General features: G+C 44.1%; 1 protein-coding gene across 1 annotated transcript in view; it reads right to left on the bottom strand.

Annotated features, from left to right (window-relative positions):
* CHSY1 (chondroitin sulfate synthase 1) overlaps positions 1 to 20,807 on the bottom strand; it is a gene marked incomplete at its 5' end in the record, with an annotated part of 51,354 nt that extends 30,547 nt beyond the window's left edge. The window contains 2 exons of the mRNA XM_080913931.1: positions 6,279 to 6,774; positions 20,491 to 20,807. Coding sequence (XP_080770057.1) covers positions 6,279 to 6,774; positions 20,491 to 20,807 — 813 coding nt within the window. The remainder of the gene's footprint in view (positions 1 to 6,278; positions 6,775 to 20,490) is intronic.
* Between the last annotated feature and the right edge of the window lie 266 nt (positions 20,808 to 21,073).

Raw genomic sequence — 21,073 nt, 5'->3', positions numbered from 1 at the left:
ACAAAGCAGAGGCAGAACTGGGAATTTAAGGCCCGCCCTGAGAGTACCAACAAAGAAAAACAATCCTGTCAAACCTTTGTGTTTGTTATCGCCTGCAACTGCTGTTCTCACACTGTCACTAAAAGTGACAGTGACAGTGCTGTCCTTCATCCCACTCATTTGTATTTGGTCATACAATTCATGAGTGTTGACGCGACTCACAGAGAAGAAAGGAACATAAATAGTATTAACTTTATAACGCACAGTCCAGGGGGAGCATTTGGCACCTAGTCTGGCTTTCCCCACCCAACTACAGTCTATACTTACTGGGAAAAACAAACTCTGCTACCCAGGACAAGTGGAAATGTAAATTAACAATACTAAGTTCTACATGGTTCTGGAACATCACTACCTCCTAAGAAACATCCTCTGAGTCTAAATGAATGACAACTCCTGAAAGTTCAGTGGGTAAAAAATTGTCACAGAAGCCTGTACTGTGGTAGACAGGGAAATACCACCCACTGAGACACCAGGTCTAGGTTTGGAGTGGCTACTGTTCCTCTCAAGTTATTCAAGCAAATCTTGTAAAATCTACTTTTGATAAACTACAACCTGGTATGAGAGCTACAGACAACTCCAGTACCTGAAATATATAGACACACACAACATTCTGGTTAAACAAATATTTCTGTCACACAAGATTGAGACATATCAATTACAACATTCTTCTAAGGCTTAAGCAATTTTACCCAATTTCCCTAATCCCAGCGACACTGCCTTTGCCACCTTCGGGTGCACTGTCAACTTTATTCTTGCCATCCATTACTTCTCATGCTAATCATTGTGCTGTCTTAAGGCCACACACCTTGTTTTATCTTTCTTTGTTCTCCAGCCTATTTCTTCTAGAGTAGGAGAGTAGGATTGTCTTACATTTACTTTTCTTCTGCTGTGTTAAAATTTCGTGACCAAGGCAACGTCTGAAAGAAAGCATTTAATTGGGGCTATGATTTCAGAGGGCTAGAGTCCATGATGACAACAAAGGTATGGCAGAAAGAATAACAGGGCTCTTACATCTTGAACTTCAGGTTTGAGGCAAAGAGTGCCACACCTCCTTCAACAAGGCCCTACCCTCAGTCCTTCCCAAACAGTTCTGCAGCTGGGGAACAAGTAGTCAAACATGAGCTATTAAGACCATTCTCATTCCAACAAGGGGCTATGTTTTCTTTATTCCTATGATCTAATAATAGCAGGAATGTTTTCTTCACCAATGTCACTAGAACTGTGCACTACTAAAGAAGGAGGTACAAATTTTATTGTTTTAATGAACATGTTGTAACTTACTGCTCAGAAGTCTTCCAAATTTTTCCAACTTGTTTGACTTCTTAAAGTATAAAGACATATTTAGAATAATGTATCTAAGTGGAAAAACACTTTAAGCTATGAACTGGTCACCCAATAAAAGTCTGATCTTAGGTGGTATCAATGAAAGAAAAGCGTAAACAAATCAAAAGCATGTTCTCCTCCATAAAAGTGCAAAGAACACTGGTGGGAATGCCTAGAAGTAGCATTTTCAGGACTCTGAGTTTTAACTAAATGCCTGAAGTAATCCAGAGAACACTGTACAAGAGGAATATATATATACATACATACATACATACATACACACACACACACACACACACACACACAGTGGGCTATATGGTCTTGGAACTTATCCTATATCTGACTCATTTTCCAGATCTACTCTAGCCTTGTCTATGACCATAGTCAAAATGAGCAGCCTTAGAAGTCCTCTGAGAGGTGAGACAAAGGGATGCATCTCATTCAAAACTGCACTCCAGAACTAGAAATGGTTAAGAGCATTTAATAGACTTGTAGAGGACTGAACTTCAGCTCCTTGTACCCACACTAAGTAGCTCCCAACTGCCTATAACCCCAGTTCTTGGTGGATCCAATACTCTCTGCGGGCTTCCATGGGAACCTGCATTTGCAAATCTAGTCAGGGCAGTGCTGGGGAGCTTGCCCTGGTAGTGTGGGTGCAGGAAAGCTGGTGGGTTGACTTACTCAGCTACCATCTAGGTTCCTGTTCCAGGGCTCACCCTAAAATGTACTACACTGAAGAACTGCTGGAAATGTAAAGGGAAGGTCTTGCAGATCCAAAGCTGCAAGATCTCCACAATGCAGAGCAACAACAGGATATCTTAGAGGAGTTCTGGTAAAGATCCAACATTGATAGTGTAGCAGAATATGAGACTATCATGGCTGACTCATTGCAATGGAAATCTACAAGTAAAGATGTTTGGGCAAAAGAGTATACTGTCTGACACATCGTAATACACTACAGATTCCACGGCAAGATATTTTCAGGGTTTTTGGAGGGGATGGAGGGGGAAAAATTGGAAGGATGGAGGGAAGATACAAAGGGACAGGGAGACAAGTGAGTGCAAACTGATTCACAAAGATTTAATAAAATTTTTAATGAGGGACAGCTGACTGGTGCTGGTGGCTCAAGCCTTTAATCCCAGCACTTGGGAGGCAGAGGCAGACAGATCTCTGAGTTTAAGGCCCGCCTAGTCTATAGAGCTCAGGGCAGTTAGGGCTACACAGGAAACACTGTATTTAAAAAAAAAAAAAACCCAAACACATACAAAATCACCTTTTCCAGCACTTCAATACCATGTCTCACAAACTCTTGAGTAATTTGAAATAATAGCTTTTATTTTTTTTTTAAAGATTTGTTTTATGTATATGAGTACACTGTAGCTGTCTTCATCCACACCAGAAGAGGGCATCAGATCCCCTTTACAAATGGCTTTGAGCAACCATTGATCATGGAGAATTGAACTCAGGACCTCTCGATGAGTAGTCAGTGGTCTTAACCACTGAGCCATCTCTCCAGCCTGTGTAATAGCTTTTATTCCATGTGAAAGACACCAGACCTAACCAGAATTTAGGCTTCTAGACCAGTTCTGACTCTGCTTTAACTTCTCTGTGAAATTAAAATCATTTAAAAGTATGTGCTTAAAAGGCATTTATTAATAAGTTCCAGCAATAATCAAAAAATAAGCTTAGAAATAAATCTGAGTTTTGGCTTTGACAACTATTCCTCATGAGTCATCTTAATTACACAGCTATTACCTAAGGAATTATTTCTACTTCAAGGCAAGTTTTTTAAAAATTACTCCTCTGGCTAGGTTTATAATAAAGCAAAATAAATATCTTCCAAGACTCAAAGCTTAACATAATTATCTTACAGGAAATTTAAGGATTAATCCTGCCTGACTGTTGAACATAGACTCTCTTAGTGATGGGGGAGGGGTGCAGGTATCAGACAGGCTGATTGAATGGTAAACGATTGTTGTGTGTATTTCTTAAAATGAGAATGAAGATGGAAAACTTTTCAAACAAGCAGAAAAATGCAGGATAAAATCTGTGTGACCTAAAGAAGGAACAATTTCTTAAAATACTAAAAAGTCACTGAGAACTTTGGCTGCTTGCTCTTCAGGATGACACAGGTTCAGTTCCTGCACCCAGATGGCAGCTCCTTTTCTAGGGGATCCAACCCTCTCTCTGGCCTCCATGGACAATGAATATACATTATGAACACAGCCAGAAATGAAGGTAACATCCACACACATTATTTAAAAAAAAAAAAAAAAGCACAAACCATTAAAGAAAGGTTATATTAGAGTTAGACTCACAAATGGTCAATTTTCAAAAATTCTATAATTCAGTGAAGGCAAAATGACAAAGCACACAGTCCAGAAGATACTATGTTGAAAACAAAGCACTTGAACAAAATTCTAAGACAGACATTCAAAACATGGGCCAAAACTATGAACAGGCAACTCACAGAAAAGAGAACTCTCAGCATAGCTGAAGGGAGGAACCTCTGGCACAAGCCTGGGGAGGACCAGCCAATAAAATCTAGGAAAATGAGTGTCATCATAAGGCATTTAAAGAACTGCAAAGCAGTAGGGACATTCCTGACTGCCTGCCCTACATTCCTGGGGAGAGCCGCCTGTGGCTGCTCAGGCTGCTGCTACTGACCCTAGGCAAAGAGGAAGACACCACCGAGAGGCCTATCAGATCCTCTGAGCCAATAAGACTATTTACAAAAGTTGAAGTGTCCACAATATCGATCACAGGTATTCCAACCCATGTCAGATTACTTCATGATGAATAAGAAATCACCCCTCAGTCTTTCAAGTCCTGGAGCTCTAGAGCCCACTTTACACTTATAATTTAGCACTCATGTTAAAGCAAAGTTCAAAGTTCTTGCTCTATCTACCTCAAGACACTGACTCTATCCAGTCGTACCTATAAGATATTGATGACTGCTATATCAAAACACAATTATTTTTTTTAAGTATCAAAAAAAAAAAAAAAAAGCCTGAGCTGTGTGGGAATGGTAGACAATGCCTCAATCAGAGAGTTCCAGGCCAGCTTACACTACAGAGTGAGACCCTGACTTCTACCCACATACAAAAGTGTTGGGTATGATGGTTTATACATGTAATGCCTGCACTGTGGGGGCAGAAAGATCAACATTTTGAGGCCAGTCTTAGCTACAGAGCAAGATCACCATCAGCCTCAGCAACTAAGGAGACCCTCAAAACAACAAGCAAAAAGCAAACTTGTCCTCTGGAATGCCAGCAAAACAAAGCATTCCAAAATATACAAAGCATTATACATTTTCACCACAGAGAAGTATGTTATGATCATAACTATTTAATTAAGGATGGGGAAAATGCAGAAATGCTGCTAGTTGTAATCTACTTAACACAGCATGAAACCCTTAAATGGCTTTTGTGCTGACTTAAATAAGAATGCCTCCCCCATAGGCCATGTTTGATTACTTGGTTGTGAGTTAAAATGTGGCCTTATAGGAGGAGAAATGGCATTGGGGATCAGCTATGAGACCCAGTTTGTCTGTCCACATACTGCCTGCAATCAGGATGCTCTCAGATACTGCTCCAAAGCCATGCCTGGGTGGCTCCCCACCATTTTGCTCATGGATTATTCACCCTCTGAAACTGTGAGCAAGTGCTCAGTTAAATGCTTTCTGTTATAAACTGGTCGTGGTATCTCTTCATAGAAGAAATAGAACAATAACTAAGACAGCTTTCTTCAGGGCAAATTTTCATGATAAAACAGATCTCCCAGGTCTGGTGAGCAACCACCAGACAATGGAGGCAGGCAGAGAGAGAGTAAGGCTCATGGGGATTAAAGGGCTCCTTCAGGTCATATTTAGAATTTAAAATGCACCTTAGTTAATTTAAAATTTAAAATTACATGAAGACCATTCCTGTACATTAAAAATGTAAGCAGAAGAAACATTTGGAGAGCATTTAAAAGCAAGCTGTAGGCCAGGGGAAGCAAACAAGAGCCCGAGCATGTTTCCCTTAAGACAGAGCTGAGGCTCACACAGGAGGGCGAAAGGCCTAGCAGCTCCTTCCACTTTCACAACCACCAATAGCTGACTAAACTAAACACAACAATCCATTTCATGCTACCATTATTTGATCCTGAAATTATCCACAAGAGACATACATGTGCCAATAGACCAGAAGAGCCCAACATTAACTCACACCCTCTTACTGCAGAGCAGATAAAAACCTGCAAGTAGACCTCCTTAGAGCTTTCACGTGCTCACTCAGAGCTGCCTGTCACCTAGTGTGAAAGGAACAACCACAGCATAAACTTATAAAAAGTCAAGGTTTATAGCCATCACTTCTTCCTGGTGCTAGGGATGCGCTCGGGGACGCTAAGCATACGCCATAGCACACGCTGTACCGCTGGGCTGCAAGCCTAGCCAAACACAGCTCCTGGCCTTTTCTCATCACAGACCATTTTATAAGTTCAGAACATGGAAGCTTCTGGTCTGTGTAGGTCACCCTGACCAGATGACAGTGCGAGCCCAGGCGATGGAAACAAGGATGAAGCCTATGCTCCCGCAGAAGGTCTGTGGAATCAACAGATGATTCTGGGTTTCGTGGAGAAAGGTCACTGTGACCATCAGTAAATCTTATGCTGCCGTCAAGCCCAAAGTGCCATTATTTATTTTAAAAGATATCAGAAGTCCAAAGGCATACTCTAAAGTCCTAGCAGTCTAAAAGGCCAGGAGAAGTCAAGGTAATGAGAATTAAAAACTAAAACCTAAAGCTAAAACATGTACAAATAACTTATACCAGTTTTAAGCCTGTTAACATTTAACAACGAGGCTGATATTGCTAGTTTCCTATTAGTTTATCATAGGGGGAAAATGACAGTTTTTCCCACATAAGCTCTGCTCTTACCTCATATGACCAGACACACTGCACACCTGCGAATCTTCGGACACATCTCCCCACCTCTACATCCTCATGGGTGGTGTACATTTCCCGGAGACACTTGCCAATGTGAGGTGCCATTCTCCGAAGCACTTCCCGGCTCAGAATCACACCAGGTCCCCCCATGCAGAAGTTCTCTCCAGGCTCAAGGGCCAGTTTCCCCATTTCTTCTGTGGTGCCCAGTCCCGTCTGCCCAAGAAAGAGGGGCTCGCTGCTATTCAAACTCCTCAGAAAACTCTCCAGACGATCTCCCTTGATGTAAACATCATCATCTGCTCTCATAAACCATTCGTATTTGTCCAAGTAGTGGTCGTGCATGTACTTGAGCATCATGAAGGACTTCTTCTGGGGTGGGTAGGAGTCATCCACACCCCTCAGTGGCACTACTGGAATGGGTATAGATGTATCTGATCCCTCACTAGAGAAGAACTCAACCTTCCCAGGAATTGTCTTGGACCATGTTCTGTAATTAAAATAAATACAGATTAGATGACAGTTATTTTCAGAAATATATTTATCTGCTCATTTTGAATTATTATGTGAATGCTTAATTAAACATTTGGTCTGCTTACCTTCTTTAATGGAGGAGTCATTGAGTATTACAAAACCCAGATTCATTTTCATAAAAACCCAAAATGAAGGAAGGATAAAGCTTAAATTCTCCTTACAGCTAAAAACCAAACTGATATAGCAAAGCCTAGTTAGTCAACTTTCATCAGTTTCTACTGACAACTCCTCAGCTCTGTAAGATGGCTAAGCCAGTGAAGGAACAAGCTGCCAAGCCTCATCACCAACCTGAGTCCCAAGAGGCCACATGGTTGAAAGAGAGAACTGACTCCTCCAAGTTGTCCTCAGACCTCTGCATCTGCGCCATGGCATGCATACACCCACATGCTCCCACAAAGTAAATAAAACATAATAAATAAATATATGACAAAATCAAATTTTCCAGTCAACAAAGCTTGTTGCAAAGTTCCTCAAGCACCAAGCAAGACAGATGCAACAGTGAACTAAAACACAGTCGGAGACAGGCAGTGTCAGGATGGTCACAGGTGTGGATGCTATCAGCTTTCTGAAAGACAGGAGCACACAGGCAAAGGAGACCCACACTAACAGTGCTTCCCTGAGGCAGGGGTAAGTGTCCAGGATGCTACGGCTGAGCAAGGGTACAGAACAGGACAGAGTGCTATTCGAGAGACTGAGGAAAACTCGGCAGAACCAAAGGTAGAGCCAACCATGGTCAGCTTCTATGCTATGCCTTGGGAGGTATCAAATTGAACCCAGTAGGAGAAAAGGGTTGTACACTCTGAAATTCCCAGGTAGTGATTTGAATTGAAATAAACTATAGGTAAAGGTCTGAAGTTTAAAACAGAAAAGATCAGTGACCAACTAAATGGAAACAAAGTATCCAGTTGAGAACAACTAATTTAAAGCCATCATAATGTCCTTTCCTTTGCTTCAGGCTACTGCTAAGAACTTAAGTAATTTAGCTGTAACCATTCATTTATATAGATTATTTCCAATATAAAGATGACAACAAATCAAATACAGGCTGAATATCCTTTATGCACTTTAAAATTGTATGTTTTTTATATTTTAAAAAATGTGGCTATATCAGTCAAATACCCCTAATCCAAAAATTCCAAAAATCCAAATGCTTTGAATCTGTCACTGGTAGAATTGAATACTGTACTCTGTATTTCATACTATACTTGTATTTCAGAGCATTTTAATTCCCACATTAGAGATGCTCAATTTGTAGTAAATTTAATATTAAGAAAATCAAGGTCCAACATGGTGGTGCACAACCTTTAGTCCCAGCACTATGGAGGCAGAAGTAGGTGGCTCTTCTGTGAGTTCCAGGCCAGTCAAGTCTACACAGTGAGACCCTGATGAATGTGGGCAGGGAGAAGAAAACAAAATCATGAACTGTAGATATAGGCTAATGGTAGAGTGCTTGCTCGGGATGTGCAAGGCCAGAGGCCCAATTACTAGTCTTACTGTCTCTGCCTGTCCTCCTACCCACACTCTGCCCGTACACACAGGCTCCAAGTGGCATTTCTCTGTAAAATCTAATTTAACCAGTACAACTGTATTTCTACAGTGAAAAGATAACTTGGACCAGCTAAATCTACACAACGTTTAATGGTGAGTACTAGGAGAAAAGTATCTTTAAAGGTATTCTGAGCTAGGTACAGTGTACATGCATATTCTCAGTGCTCATGAGACTGAGGCCAAAGGTCAGTTTGGGCTACTTAGGGCAGTCCTGCCTCAAAAAAGAAAAGAAAAGAAAAGAAAAGAAAAGAAAAGAAAAAGAAAAAAGAAAGAAAAGGATGCAGCTCTCTGGGGAAGACGTACACAGGAGAAGGAACTGAAGGAGCTAGAGGTATGGCAGACATAACTGTCACTCTCCCTACAGTACAGGGGCCTTGCGAGTGTCAGACACTGCGCTTCTAGCAAAACTTAACTGTAGCCAACCTAGCCCAGGAGCCACTGTCCGAGTCCCTCCAACACCGCAGGTCCCGGGCCCGGCACGCGGCGCCGCATGGCCGTCGCCACCGTCCAGCTCTACAGTTTTCATCTCGCAAAACCGAAATTCTAAAATGACTCTTGTAACTTTGAATGAGATACTTCAAAAACAAAACTACTTTTCAGTTATCTTCCTAATCAAAATATAAGAAATAAAAATAACTAAATTATCTGTTCACGTCGAAAAAATACTCAGTTGCATAAAGTATTGTTCAGATTTCTCTCAGGAAGTCCACGAATTGAATATTTCCTATTTTCTCACATCCAGGGTATGAAGTATGAGGTGCCTCAGTGCTTCATTTAACAACAGCAAACACTGCCAACTGGAAGCTGCACTGCAGCGAATGTTCTCCCGATGCCTATGGACTAGTTTAGACAGATTTGTATCCTCTGTGCCGTGCAGCCGCCACACTACAGACTCTATTCCAGGTACTGTGATTCATTTCCACAGATGATATGCTCTTTTAAAACAAAACAAAACAAAACAAGGAGCTGGAGAAATGGCTCTGTGGTTAAGCATATTTGCTATCTTGCAGAGGATGAGGGTTGGGGTCCCGGTACCCACATAAGGCAACTCACTCCTGCTTATAACTCGTTTCAAGGAATCATCTAGTCTCTGAGAACACCAGCACGGGTGATGCATGTATGCACATATTCATTATCCATGTATGTGTGTGTGTGTGTGCAGAGACTCACGTATGCTCGTAAAATAAATAAGAGAGAGATGTATGGTAGCACAGGGCTATAGAGCAGAGGTAGAACAGGACAATTTGAGACCATGAGTTTGAGATCAGCATGGGTAGGCAACAAGGTAAGACTCTTTCACAAAGCAAAATAGAGCAAACAGGTAGAGTAACTAGAGGAGAGACAGACTGTTATTGTGAGGAGGAACCAGCTCTACAACATACAGACTGACAACCTAGCGTTAACTCTGATATGGTCACAACTGCAGGAGCAAACACTCCCAACACCCTAACCACAGGAAGCCAGTGTACCCAACCCTTTTAAGCCAAGGAGCCTGAATTCTGCTGTCAGTACACGTAATGTGTGGGCTTTCTTGCTTTCTTTCAGTCACAGTAATCCTTTGAAAATGTTAATAATCTCAATTCTTGTCACATAACAGAGGTCAATGATCACGTGGGATGAGAAATGCCTCGTCCTATACAGCAGGTGACTTACAGATGCTGTATGTCATGTTTGTCAAAGGACACAAATCACTTCCAGATGAGCTTCACAGAACTGTCCACCAGCCCAGCCATACTTCCTACAATTTGTACATGAAGAAAACCAATTTACTCAAAGCACAAAAAGAAAACAATTATTCAGAGGGAAAAGTCAGAGGCTCCATGCATTCAAATATACTATAACTTGAGGTGCTTCTGAAATGTAACTCAAAGCTAAATAATGTCTAGCATCTGAGGAGGGAATCTTAAAAGGTGAGAATGAAAGCAACTTAACTCTTGCCTGTGAGTATACATAAGTCATTGTGCTTCTAACATGTGATTACTACAACAGACTAAGTTCTAAGTAACACTATAGCAACCATTCCCTAAATCACAAAAATACCGGAGCAGGAGGATGCTAGTGGGGAGAAGGAGCAGCTAAGGCAATTCCTGTCTTCAAAGAAACAACCTAGTATAGAACATTCTACAGTGCATGGGCTTTGGAAGTGACCTGACTCCAGTCCAATGCTGCCTCAGTCCGACTTAGAGAAGGCAGAGGCTTGCAAAGTAAGTGGGGAAAGAAGAGGAGACGGGAAGTGTATGCACTGTAGAGATGGACTGGTCGTGTGGAAAGTGCTCAGCCTAAAAACCCTCGAGCCATGAACTGTATTTGAATTGTGTTTAACTCTTAATTTCAGACATTATTTTAGGGTAGAATTCTAATAAGAGTTTAAATTTTAAATGTTTTCACTCAAAACACTAGGCTCTTTCCTATTTGCCTGAAGATCAGAATTCATTTTTGCCAGTGCCGTTTGCCAGTGCCCCGGGCAGAATGCATGCAGAAAACATTGCTAACACAGATGCAATTGATGTCCCAACTGTGACTTGAAATGCTGTAATTTGTTCAAGAAGAGAAAGCAATTAATTTTAAAAACAGACAATCCAACCTCAAACCTTCCTTAAAAGCTCCTCTGTGTTTTTGGTAGCCCTGCCCAATTATTATCCAGTACTTTTTAGGTAACCCAGGGCAAGCCTCTTGTTGTCTTTTCTATTCTAATTGAAGGGTGGTTTGAGGAAAATCTTCTCATGAATTCTTTGTAAACCCTCCAATCTTAGGAAATTGTGATCTTTTCAATTAGGGTTCCACAAAGTGGAACATAACTCAATTCATTGTTCTGGGGAGGGGGGGAGGAGGAGGAAGGGAACATATTTATAATTTCAAATTGAAGGCAATATTGCTGACCAAGTAAGCTTACCCTCCTTCTGTGATGAAAACAGGTCAAGTTACATGATTTTCATAAGCAAATGTCTACTTGGCCATCAACACATTCGCTGCCCAGGGCTCTCAATGGAAATGACAGAACATTTGCAAAGGTCCTTGCCAGAAAGCTCAATTTTCAATGGTCTGATACCCAACTCTTTCTACAGCCCAGATATGACAGCTGAAATGTGAGCGTGTCAAGGAAATCTATTTCCCCAAATTTCTAAATGCTGTCCCTGTACCAAATTAAACCACACTAAAAAAAAAAAAAAAAAAAAAAATGCAGCTGGACAGCTGGCAGATTGGCCAAGAAATGCCCGTGTTGAGTTAGGGCCTTGTATCAGGCTTCACTTCTGGTCACTGCAAGAAAAACTACATCTACAATACATTGTCCTGGGTACGCAGCCATATATGCTAAGTTTACAAAGCAAGCAAAAGAGGGCTAAGGATGTAGCAAGTTCAAGGGCCTGGACTCTATGCCCTATCTATCCCACAAAAACTACGAATTCAGGGAAGACTGTACATAGACACCCTGGCTTACTAAATGTTAAAAAATAATGTACAGCCCTACCCCAAAGTATTCGCTGTGGTTGTTTCTAGGTTGGGATTTTGAAAATACTTAATTTGAGAGCTCAAGAGGTGGCTCAACCATAAAGAACATTTGCCCTCTACTGGCTTCTTTGGGCACTAGGCATGCATGTGGTACACATGCGGGCAAAACACACACATCTAAAATAAAGTCTTACCAACATGGCTACCTAGGCATGACCTGAACAAGGACGACAAAGCCATGTTAACATGGATGTGGGGAGTGAGGCTCAGTCCTACACAAAGAACTGCAGGCAACTGAGGATGCTGGGAGTAGGAGAAACTGTCTTCCCCAGGGAAGAGCATACCAACTAGTTATCCAGCACCAAATGAGCAGTCCTGAAACCACACTCATACAAGCAACATCACAAAGACTGCACAGGTATGTATGCATTTAGGAACACACACACAAAGAAAACGATTAAAGAATAAAGAGGTTATAAACTTGAAATAGAAGGGCATACATGGGAAGATTTAGAGAAGCAAATGTAATCATAATCTCAAAAATTAAAATTTTAAGATAAAAAATATTTTGAAATTAAAACATTTGTCTTCGTATTTTCTACGCCTTCTACAATAGATATATTTACCAAGGGGGAAAAAATTCCCCAGGGGAAGCTTTGAATAACAAGAAAAACAGAGATAAAATTATTTTGAATAATCTTATCCAAATTAAAAAAAAAAATCGAGTTTCTCCTTTTACAGTTCCTACATTTTCATAGTTAGGCTAATGTTCCTAATGAGAAAGGCGGGAAGACTTTCTAGTCCACAAACCACTCTTACACATGCTGTCTGCTGGTTACAGAGAGCTAAGCTTAAGAGCTAAAAGCATGGAGGGTGTGGCTTCTCAAGCATGTGGCTAAGTGGCTGGAGCCTAAGCAGGAAGACAAACGTTTGTAGAATTGATAGACACTAGGAAGTGAATGTGTATAATACTTGCTGTTAGGGAAAAGATTTAAGATCAGGTAACCAAAATGCATGCATGAGGAGAAAAGTGAGCAAGAGAATAAGGGCAGAGAAAGGAAGGGGGAGGGGTGACCCAGACCAAAGCAGAAAGAGCAAAATCTTGATGAATGGGTGCTCTGCCCTGTTCTCTGCCAGGGCAAAAAGGGACAGCCTTAGCACTGTCAGGAGGTACCTTCAGCTTGAGCAAGCTCCTGTGTTCAGACCTAAGACTACTGTGTCACCCATGTGTGCTAACAGTGGCCCACTTTCTGCTATAAGCTGTCTAGGAGGCAAAAGGGGAAGTCACAAGACTGTCCTGTTGTTCAGGGTTACATGTAAGGCCTACTCCAGACTCGAAGGAGAACATCCTCCTCCAGGCCCACTCAGGGAGGACCCTGTGGGAAGGAGGCTGAGGGGCAGCAGTCTTAACTGGTCCCCTCACAAAGTAGTGCACCGAAGGAAGATGCTGCTGTCCACACTGTCAGTCAGAGCAGGGCCTATGAAGACTCAGCCGCTGACAAGGGCTGTTTTTCTCTCAGTGTAGGACCCTACTTTAAACGTCCTTGGCATCCCTATGGGCGCATGGTTTCCTCTCAAGTCAGCTGACTCACTGTGCTTAAGTTAAACATGAGTAATCTCAAGCTGTTGTGAGAATAGGTGAGAAACAGAACAGAGAACAGAGGGGAAATTACTTTTAAAGGTCAAGTTGAACTCTTACTGCTGATCCTTAAGCACAGACTTACTGGGAAAGCAAGTATAAAAGCTGATCTTTGCTTTACAATCCAAGCACTTGGGAGACTGAGGCAGGAAGACCCATTAGGCTGTATTGTTACTTGAAACCTTGTTCTAAAAGGGGGGGGGGGCTTTTCTTATAATTTCCCACCTCAGCAATGGTCTGGACAGTAGTTCAGAAGGCACTCCCAGGGTTCACAACCAGCAGAAGAACACTGACCAGGAGACCACAACACACTTTTTTTTGAAACATAAGACTTAAAATGCAGAGTATAAATAAGAGGTGTTTGGTGACCTTCTCCAGTCTCCAAACGAGAACCACAGAGCTCTCTGAGCAACTCTGTACTGCTGCTACATACTGAAAGTTCTTGTATTTTCCTGAGCTACAGTTCTTATCAACCCCAAATAAGTGTTTTTGTTTGTTTGTTTGCTGGAGGTAGAATGAGTATATAGTATATATAAACAAAATGTAACTTTTCAACTCTTAGGCAAAAAAAATGTATCAGGAAGTTATGCAAACAATAAAACCATCCCGGGCTTGCTCTTGTACATCAGTGTCCTGATGCTGTAAGATGCTCCCCGGAATCAGCCTGTTCACCCGCTGCTGCCAGCCACTCAACAATCACAGGCTGGCTTACAGCCCCTCTCTCCTGCCAGGTGGAGGACTCTCAAGTGTCATTACCACAGGAAACTGTGGGTATCACAGGAAACTCAGGGCCAGAGAGGACAGACAGCCCCTGAGTACGAGCCAAGTGGACAAACAGGTGCCCCTCTGGGGCCTCCCAGGCTAGCCTGTCTTCTCCCTGGCACTTGTCCCTGTTATCTCCTTTTAGTTCATGAGGACTGGAGCCCTGATAAGACTCAGGAAACAGTCCTCTCAGATAAGGAGGGCAGCCTCACACACACTTCATCCAATTCCACCTGCCCTTTGTCTGCCAGATTGTGACTGGGTTTAACTCTTAAGCCAAAAAAACTTGACTCAAACCCTCCTATGGGATTTTACTATCACAGATCCTGCATACTTACGTGTGGACAGACACTGCCATCAAAAACAAACTCAACAAAGCTTAATACAACCAGCCTCCAAATAGCAAGACCCTCAGCAGAACTTCCAACCACAGATCCCATCAACTGCTGTCATGCTGAGGTACCACTGACAGTTCTACAAACAAAACTCAGGTTCCTGAAAGACAGTCCAAATGTTCAGAAGTGGGCTCAACCCATTAAGTACATGGACTAATGGACTACAGAGGATTTCTAGTGGTCAGATAGAAGCCAGCATCCACCAGGCCTTCCCTCTACCCATGGTGCTATTAACATATCACAGCTCCTGCTGGCCTCTCCCCCACTGTGCTGGAACCCTAGCCCTGTCACCTCCTACCCTACACTCCCTCCAGCTACTCAGTTTTGGACAATAGCTCATGGCTCTCCTTTCCGTCACTGTCTCACAAACTACTCGAGGCTCAGAAGAGGAGAGAGGGTGGGCTTGCTTGATGCCCTTGCTTGGCACACTTCTATGGGTACCTTGTGGGCTCTTGTTAGTCAACGATCTTTAGTTCTTCATCTAAACTAGGCTCTGTAGGGCTGCAGCCCAGGATTAGTCATCGTTCACTAACAGCGAAAACTGTGTGGATCCTGCTGGCGGCTGCACCGATCCTACGAGTACTCACAACGCAGACTCCCGACTCTGACAGAGAAAAATCAATCACACTCATTTCCAGACCACACTTCTCAGCAGTGTCTTTCTACACGGAATTCATAACTTGAAATTCGTTGCGCTCCAAAGCACACTTAAAAGTTGATTATTTGGATCTGTACATGTAAACACCTTCCAGATTAGTATTTGCTTAAACAAACTGCATGGAAGAGAGCAACTGACCTGCTTCAAGTTCACTTAGCTCAAGAAATAAGGAAATTACTGACATGTTACGGAGAAGCGGCTCATTAAGGCTGGCAAGAGGAACAGTCAGCCTCCTTTCGAAGCATCAGGAAAGGTCACTGACTGATAGAGCTATCTAGAGTCCTGTTCTCGCCTTTTCTTCCCACACCCTCACATGCTAAAGCAAGTCATTCCTGGTCAGAAGCAGGCAACCAATCACACCTCCAGGAAGTAACAGGAAAGTAAGGAAAACACTGTCACCCATCTTCAGGCCTCAGGCAGTAAGATCCAAATAACTGTGAGGTGTTAGGGTAGCTCAATGTTTTTCAGTGTGTGTGTGTGTGTGTGTGTGTGTGTGTGTGTGTGTGTGTGTGTGTGTGTGTGTGTTGCACGAGACTGGAAACAGTCTCAGGTATCATCTTCAAGAAAGCTGTCTGTCCACTTCTTGAAACAGAGTTTCTCATTGGCCTGGAACTTGACCACTTAGGCTAAGTTGGCTGTCCAGTAAGCTCCAGGAATCCTATAGGGTCCTCTGCCCTGCTTCTCCCTCCCCTGCCCCGCTTGCCTTCCCCCTTCCCCCCTCCATCCCTGGGTCCCAGGCTAGAACACACGTCCTCGTACCTTGCAAGCACTTTACTAATCATTATCTCTAACTGAAGTTCAATGTTCTGAGCATTAAAAACAGATGGGGGAAAAAAGCTGGGTATGCTAGCAAACAGGTCTGTGATCTGAAGACCCAAGAGTCTGAGGCAGGAGATTCAACCTGAAGGTCATCCTCAGCAACTGAACAGGATCTCTTTTTGAAGGTGTCTGAGCCCAGATGCCTTAGAGGCTGGAACAGTTGAGAGCCACCCCTTGTGCCTGGTCTGCCTTTCCCTTCTCAGAGCAGACCCCTCCTCCCCACGGGAGGTCTGGTGAAAAAAAAACGCTGTAATTCTAGCTACTTGGAATCTAAGGCAAATTCAAGGCCAGCTTAGACAACTTAATGGAACCTGGTCTCATTTGAAAACAAAGAAGAGCTGAGGGTGTTTGTTGTCTAGTGATAAACCCACTATGCTCAAGAGAACTTTCTCAGGACAGTACCATTTGAAGACAATACTTCAAGGAGGGAAATCTAAAGTCAGGCACAGGAAGTAGACTTCTGTTTGCAATACCAGCACTCAGGAGGGTGAGAGGCAGGAGGATAATTAAGAATTCAAGATCAACCTGGACCACAACCTCACTAGCTGCTCTTCTCAAAGACCTGGATTTGATTCCCAGCACCCACAACTATCTCTAACTCTAGTCTCAGAGAATCTGAGGCCCTCCTCTGGCCCCTTTAGGTACCGGCACACACATTAGTATACAGATATACATGCAGGCAGACACCCATTAAAATAAATTAATAATAATGGAAAAGACAAGTTAAATTATTTGACTATTTAGCTTCTATATATTTTTAAAAACTAAGGGGGAAAAATCAAGAAAATATGAACTACAGTTAGTAACTCAGACACCCAGTCAACCCGGTGATAATTAGCACTAATTACCGCATGTGAATCATGATAGTTTGAAGTAAAAATACACAGCTTTGCCTCCATGAATTATTTTCTATATTACAGCATCTCAGCCACCCATTTTCCTTTCTGCTCAAAGCCTCAAGTGGTCTTTCCACCCATTGAGAAGATAAGTCCATGAGTCTGAACAGTCAGACCTAGCTTCTTCTTTTAGGGCCTTCTTGGGGTTCCTTTCCAAGCTGGCTTCTGTCTCCCAGCATCCAGCTTTCCCTTTGTCAATATGTCTATCAGTGACAGTCACACAGCCAGTCACTGTTTGACCCCGGGGTTACAAATGCCTTTCTCTACAGCCTTCATCGCAAGCTCATACAGACAGGACACCACCCTGCCCAGCCCCTGTTCTATTTTCTCCCATCACTAGCCCAAACCCTTTTTAGAGCCTGTCCCTTTTACTACAACTAGCAGAACAAGCATTTGACTTGCTGAGCCCTCAGACTCAGGTTTTGGATCCACAACGGCCATGCAGGTTACCTGTTTTAGAAAGGGCTGAAAGTGCACCTAAATGTTTGAAAGGCCAGGATCACTCCTGTGAGCTTAACAGCTAGGTGGCTACACGGGGCCTACAAAAGTTGGCTCCAGCTGGTCTCTATCTGTACAGTTCTGAGTTTCATTCTGCCTACTTTTAAAACTGTTTTGTGCCTCCTATAGCTACCACTGCTCAGCTGTCTCTTGATGGGGCCAGCCTCACTTCAAGTGTACAGCAGGTCTACAAAGCAAGAGCATATACAAATGGAGTTGTTCTACCGTTAAAGCATCACACCATGGTAACTTTAGTCCAGACAATAATACCTTCCTAGATTTTTCAAGGGCCTCTTAGCTCCCTCCTGGATTGCAGTCCCCGGAAGGAAAAGGTTGCTAGTTACTAGTCCCAAAATATAAATTCTGACAGTATCAATCTTATATCACAATGCCGTTATGAAAGTGTTGGCATCTCCTTCATCTGTAAGCCGAACAATCGTTTTATTAAACTGGAGGAGGAGGAAGATAATGAGGACAACAAACTAAAGGAGGTGTTTGTTTCTTTAAAGACTAAGTCTCATGTAGCCTAGGGGCAGGGTGGAGGGGTCTTGAACTTCTAACCTGCCTGCCTCTACTTCTTGATTGCTGGGAGTTTTTCATATGATGAAGAATGAGCCAAGCATGTGGCACACAAACTCAGGCTCCACTTCTTATGCTACAATATTCGAGAATCTAACTACAGGCCTGGAGAGATGACTCAGCGGTTAAGAGCATTGACTGCTCTTCCAGAGGTCCTGAGTTCAAATCCCAGCAACCACATGGTGTCTCACAACCATCTGTAATGGGATCCAATGCCCTCTTCTGATGTGTCTGAAGACAGCTACAGTGTGCTTTTATACAAACCCAGTACACTGTAAACTACAGTGTGCTTTTATACAAACCCAGTACACTGTAACTTACAACCTCCTAACCTCCCTCTCCCAATTCAGGCCTTCCCTGAATTTTCCCTAAGGCTAGCCAATCTAACTGCAGGGCTGACAGGCTGAGAGGCAGGAACCCTGCCTAGCAGGGAGCAGCTCTCCAGTGCTCTGCTTTCTTCAGATCACAGATAAGGAGTAAGTCCCCACTGCCTAAAAGAATACAATGAGAAAATCCTAACATCAAAGAGGTCAAAAAGGATGCCACACACTTAACCTGACAAAAAGGGCTTTGGGAAACACAGCCAACTGTAAAACTAGTGTACACTCTTGGTATGGCTGGCACGGAGATCCCTACTGCCGTGTGTGGATTCTATGAACATGTACGTGGAGGGACAACTACTTCATGTGATCTGTCACCACAACACAATTCAGTGGTCTCTTCCTCAATTTAATCTTATTGCTGAAAAGGCATTTATTTTATTTGCATGTACCTACTGTCCATTGTGTAGCGGTGCAAATGTACCTCATGACCCTCTCCTACCAAGTGGAATCTTTCTGAGGACCAAACTCAGGTTGTCAGGTTTTGCAGCAATCACCTTTACCTACCGAGACACCTGGAGGGAGGGGTCCTTTCTTGTTTTGTTTGTAGGTGTTTTGGTTTTTTGTTTCACTTTATTTTTGAGAAGGGTCTCAGTGTTAGTCAGATCTGGCCTGGAACTCTATGTAGACCAGGCTGGCTTGGAACTCAGAGATCCACCTGCTCTGCCTCCTACGTGTTGGGATTACAGACCTGTGCAACCACATCTGGTCCTCAATTTTTGACCAAGATATTAAGTCACAGAACATCAGAGAGAAAACTCTGGCCTACTGGTTCTCAAACTACTCCATTAGTCCACGCATACAGCCACCCCCTGTGGCCTCTGGCCACGCAGAACTGTCCTTGGTGGGATGCAGCCTCTTGGCATTAGCAGCAGGGATGGTGGTCAAGGGGATCGTTGATTTTTCGCCTTTTTTCTCAATCCCTCAATTAAAGAAAAGAGAAATCCAACTATGCTTCTTTTCTTATACCATCTGCTACCTGAAAAGTTAAGACCAGAAACCTGATCTAAAAGCCAAAGTTATAAAAGCACTGGTTATAAATTTAAAACAAACAGCAACAAGTGTAGTCCTGCTCAAAAAAAAAGAAAAAAGAAAAAAGAAAAAAAAAAAAAAAAAAACCTCAGCCCCAGAACATCCGTGCTCTGAAACCATCCCTGCCACCGACTCTGTGCCTGGAAGAATGCCAAACTTCACCCGTACAGTAAAGGTTTCTGTACTCCACACACACACACACACACACACACACACACATGTCCACCGAGCCCCTTCCTTCACTTGGGTCTACCCCTCTTGTATTTCAGATTCACTCCGGTGCAAATACAGTTCTAGCCATGCCCTCCTTTCCAAAGCCACCTCCTTTCTAAAGGCAGCTTTGGCTAATCCCTTTGTTAATCCTGAACAAGATCGCTGCCACTTCTCCGACTCAGCTAGCCTACTAGGGCCCAGTTACTTCCTTCCATGAATACACCTCTGAGACTGAGCTGGGGGGACACCAGACTGCAGTCTTCCCCTGACTGAATCTACCACACCAACTGTTTTCCCTTGAGGGTCTTTTTTCTACTTAACAAACCAGAGCGCTCAAAAGCGGAGTGGTCACTCTCACTAACAGGAGTGACGGTGAAAATCCTAAGGACTGTACAGAGGAACCCTAGCCAGGTTAATTCAGGTAGGCTCTCTCCCTTCGAAATGACAAAGTGCCTATTTTAGAGACCCAAAATTATACCTCTGCCTGCACTATCGCAGGTACAACACTGAATTTTCCCCACCTCATTGTGGGGGAGACCCTTTCCTTTTAACAAAGAAGTCTTGAACACAGAAAGCTTACGTGTCTCCCTGGAGATCGGTTTGAGAGGCACACACTGAGGCCAGCGTACTCATCTAATCCCAAAGCCTTGCCCTTGAGAGATGCTCACCATCCTCATCTAACCCCTGCTGCCTTGGCGCTGAGCCGCTGGCAGCTACCCGCTAGGAGCCTCCGGGGAACCAGTCTCCACCCGCCCTCCAGGATGCCGGATGCAGGCGACGGTATCCACGAAAAGGGGACTCACCTGTAGACGGCCACGGCGCGGGTCTGCAGGTATTTCTGGGCGGTCATGACTCCCACGAAGAGAAAGTTCCTGTCGCGCGGGACGCCCTCCGAGGCCGAGTCCTGCGGCCAGAGCTGCGCCCCGCGCACATCACCCCGTGCCCCGTCGGGCTGCGAAGCCGCCTGCCCTGGCCGGCATCCCTCCGGACTGGGGCGCCTCCGCGGGCCCACTCGCTTCAGCTCCGAGGCGCGGGGCAGGACGAGCCGCGAGGCCAGCACGAAGCCCAGCACGAGCCCGAGCAGCATGCTGAGCCAGGCGCGCCGGCCGCGCGCGGCCATGCCCGCGCCCCTCCGCCCGCCGGGCCGCTGTCCCCGCCGCAGGCTCCGCGCGCCCTCAGCCCGCCGCCCCCGCCCGCGGAGGCCAGCCCGCCCTAGCGCCGCCAGGCCCGGCCCGGGCAGCGCCGCGGCCGCCGCGGGCCCGCCGCGCCCATCGCGGCTCCCGAGCCGCCCGCAGGCCCCGCGCCGGCGCTTTGTTCCACGCGCCCGCCCGCACAGCCGCGGCCTGCGCCTTTAAGAGGGGACCATGCCCCGCGCGTGCGGCCGGC

Source organism: Micromys minutus (genome assembly GCF_963924665.1).
Source record: "Micromys minutus genome assembly, chromosome: 3".
Taxonomy (NCBI): domain Eukaryota; kingdom Metazoa; phylum Chordata; class Mammalia; order Rodentia; family Muridae; genus Micromys; species Micromys minutus.
The sequence above is the reverse complement of the archived record's forward strand: the minus strand, read 5'-3'. Positions and strand labels throughout refer to the sequence as shown.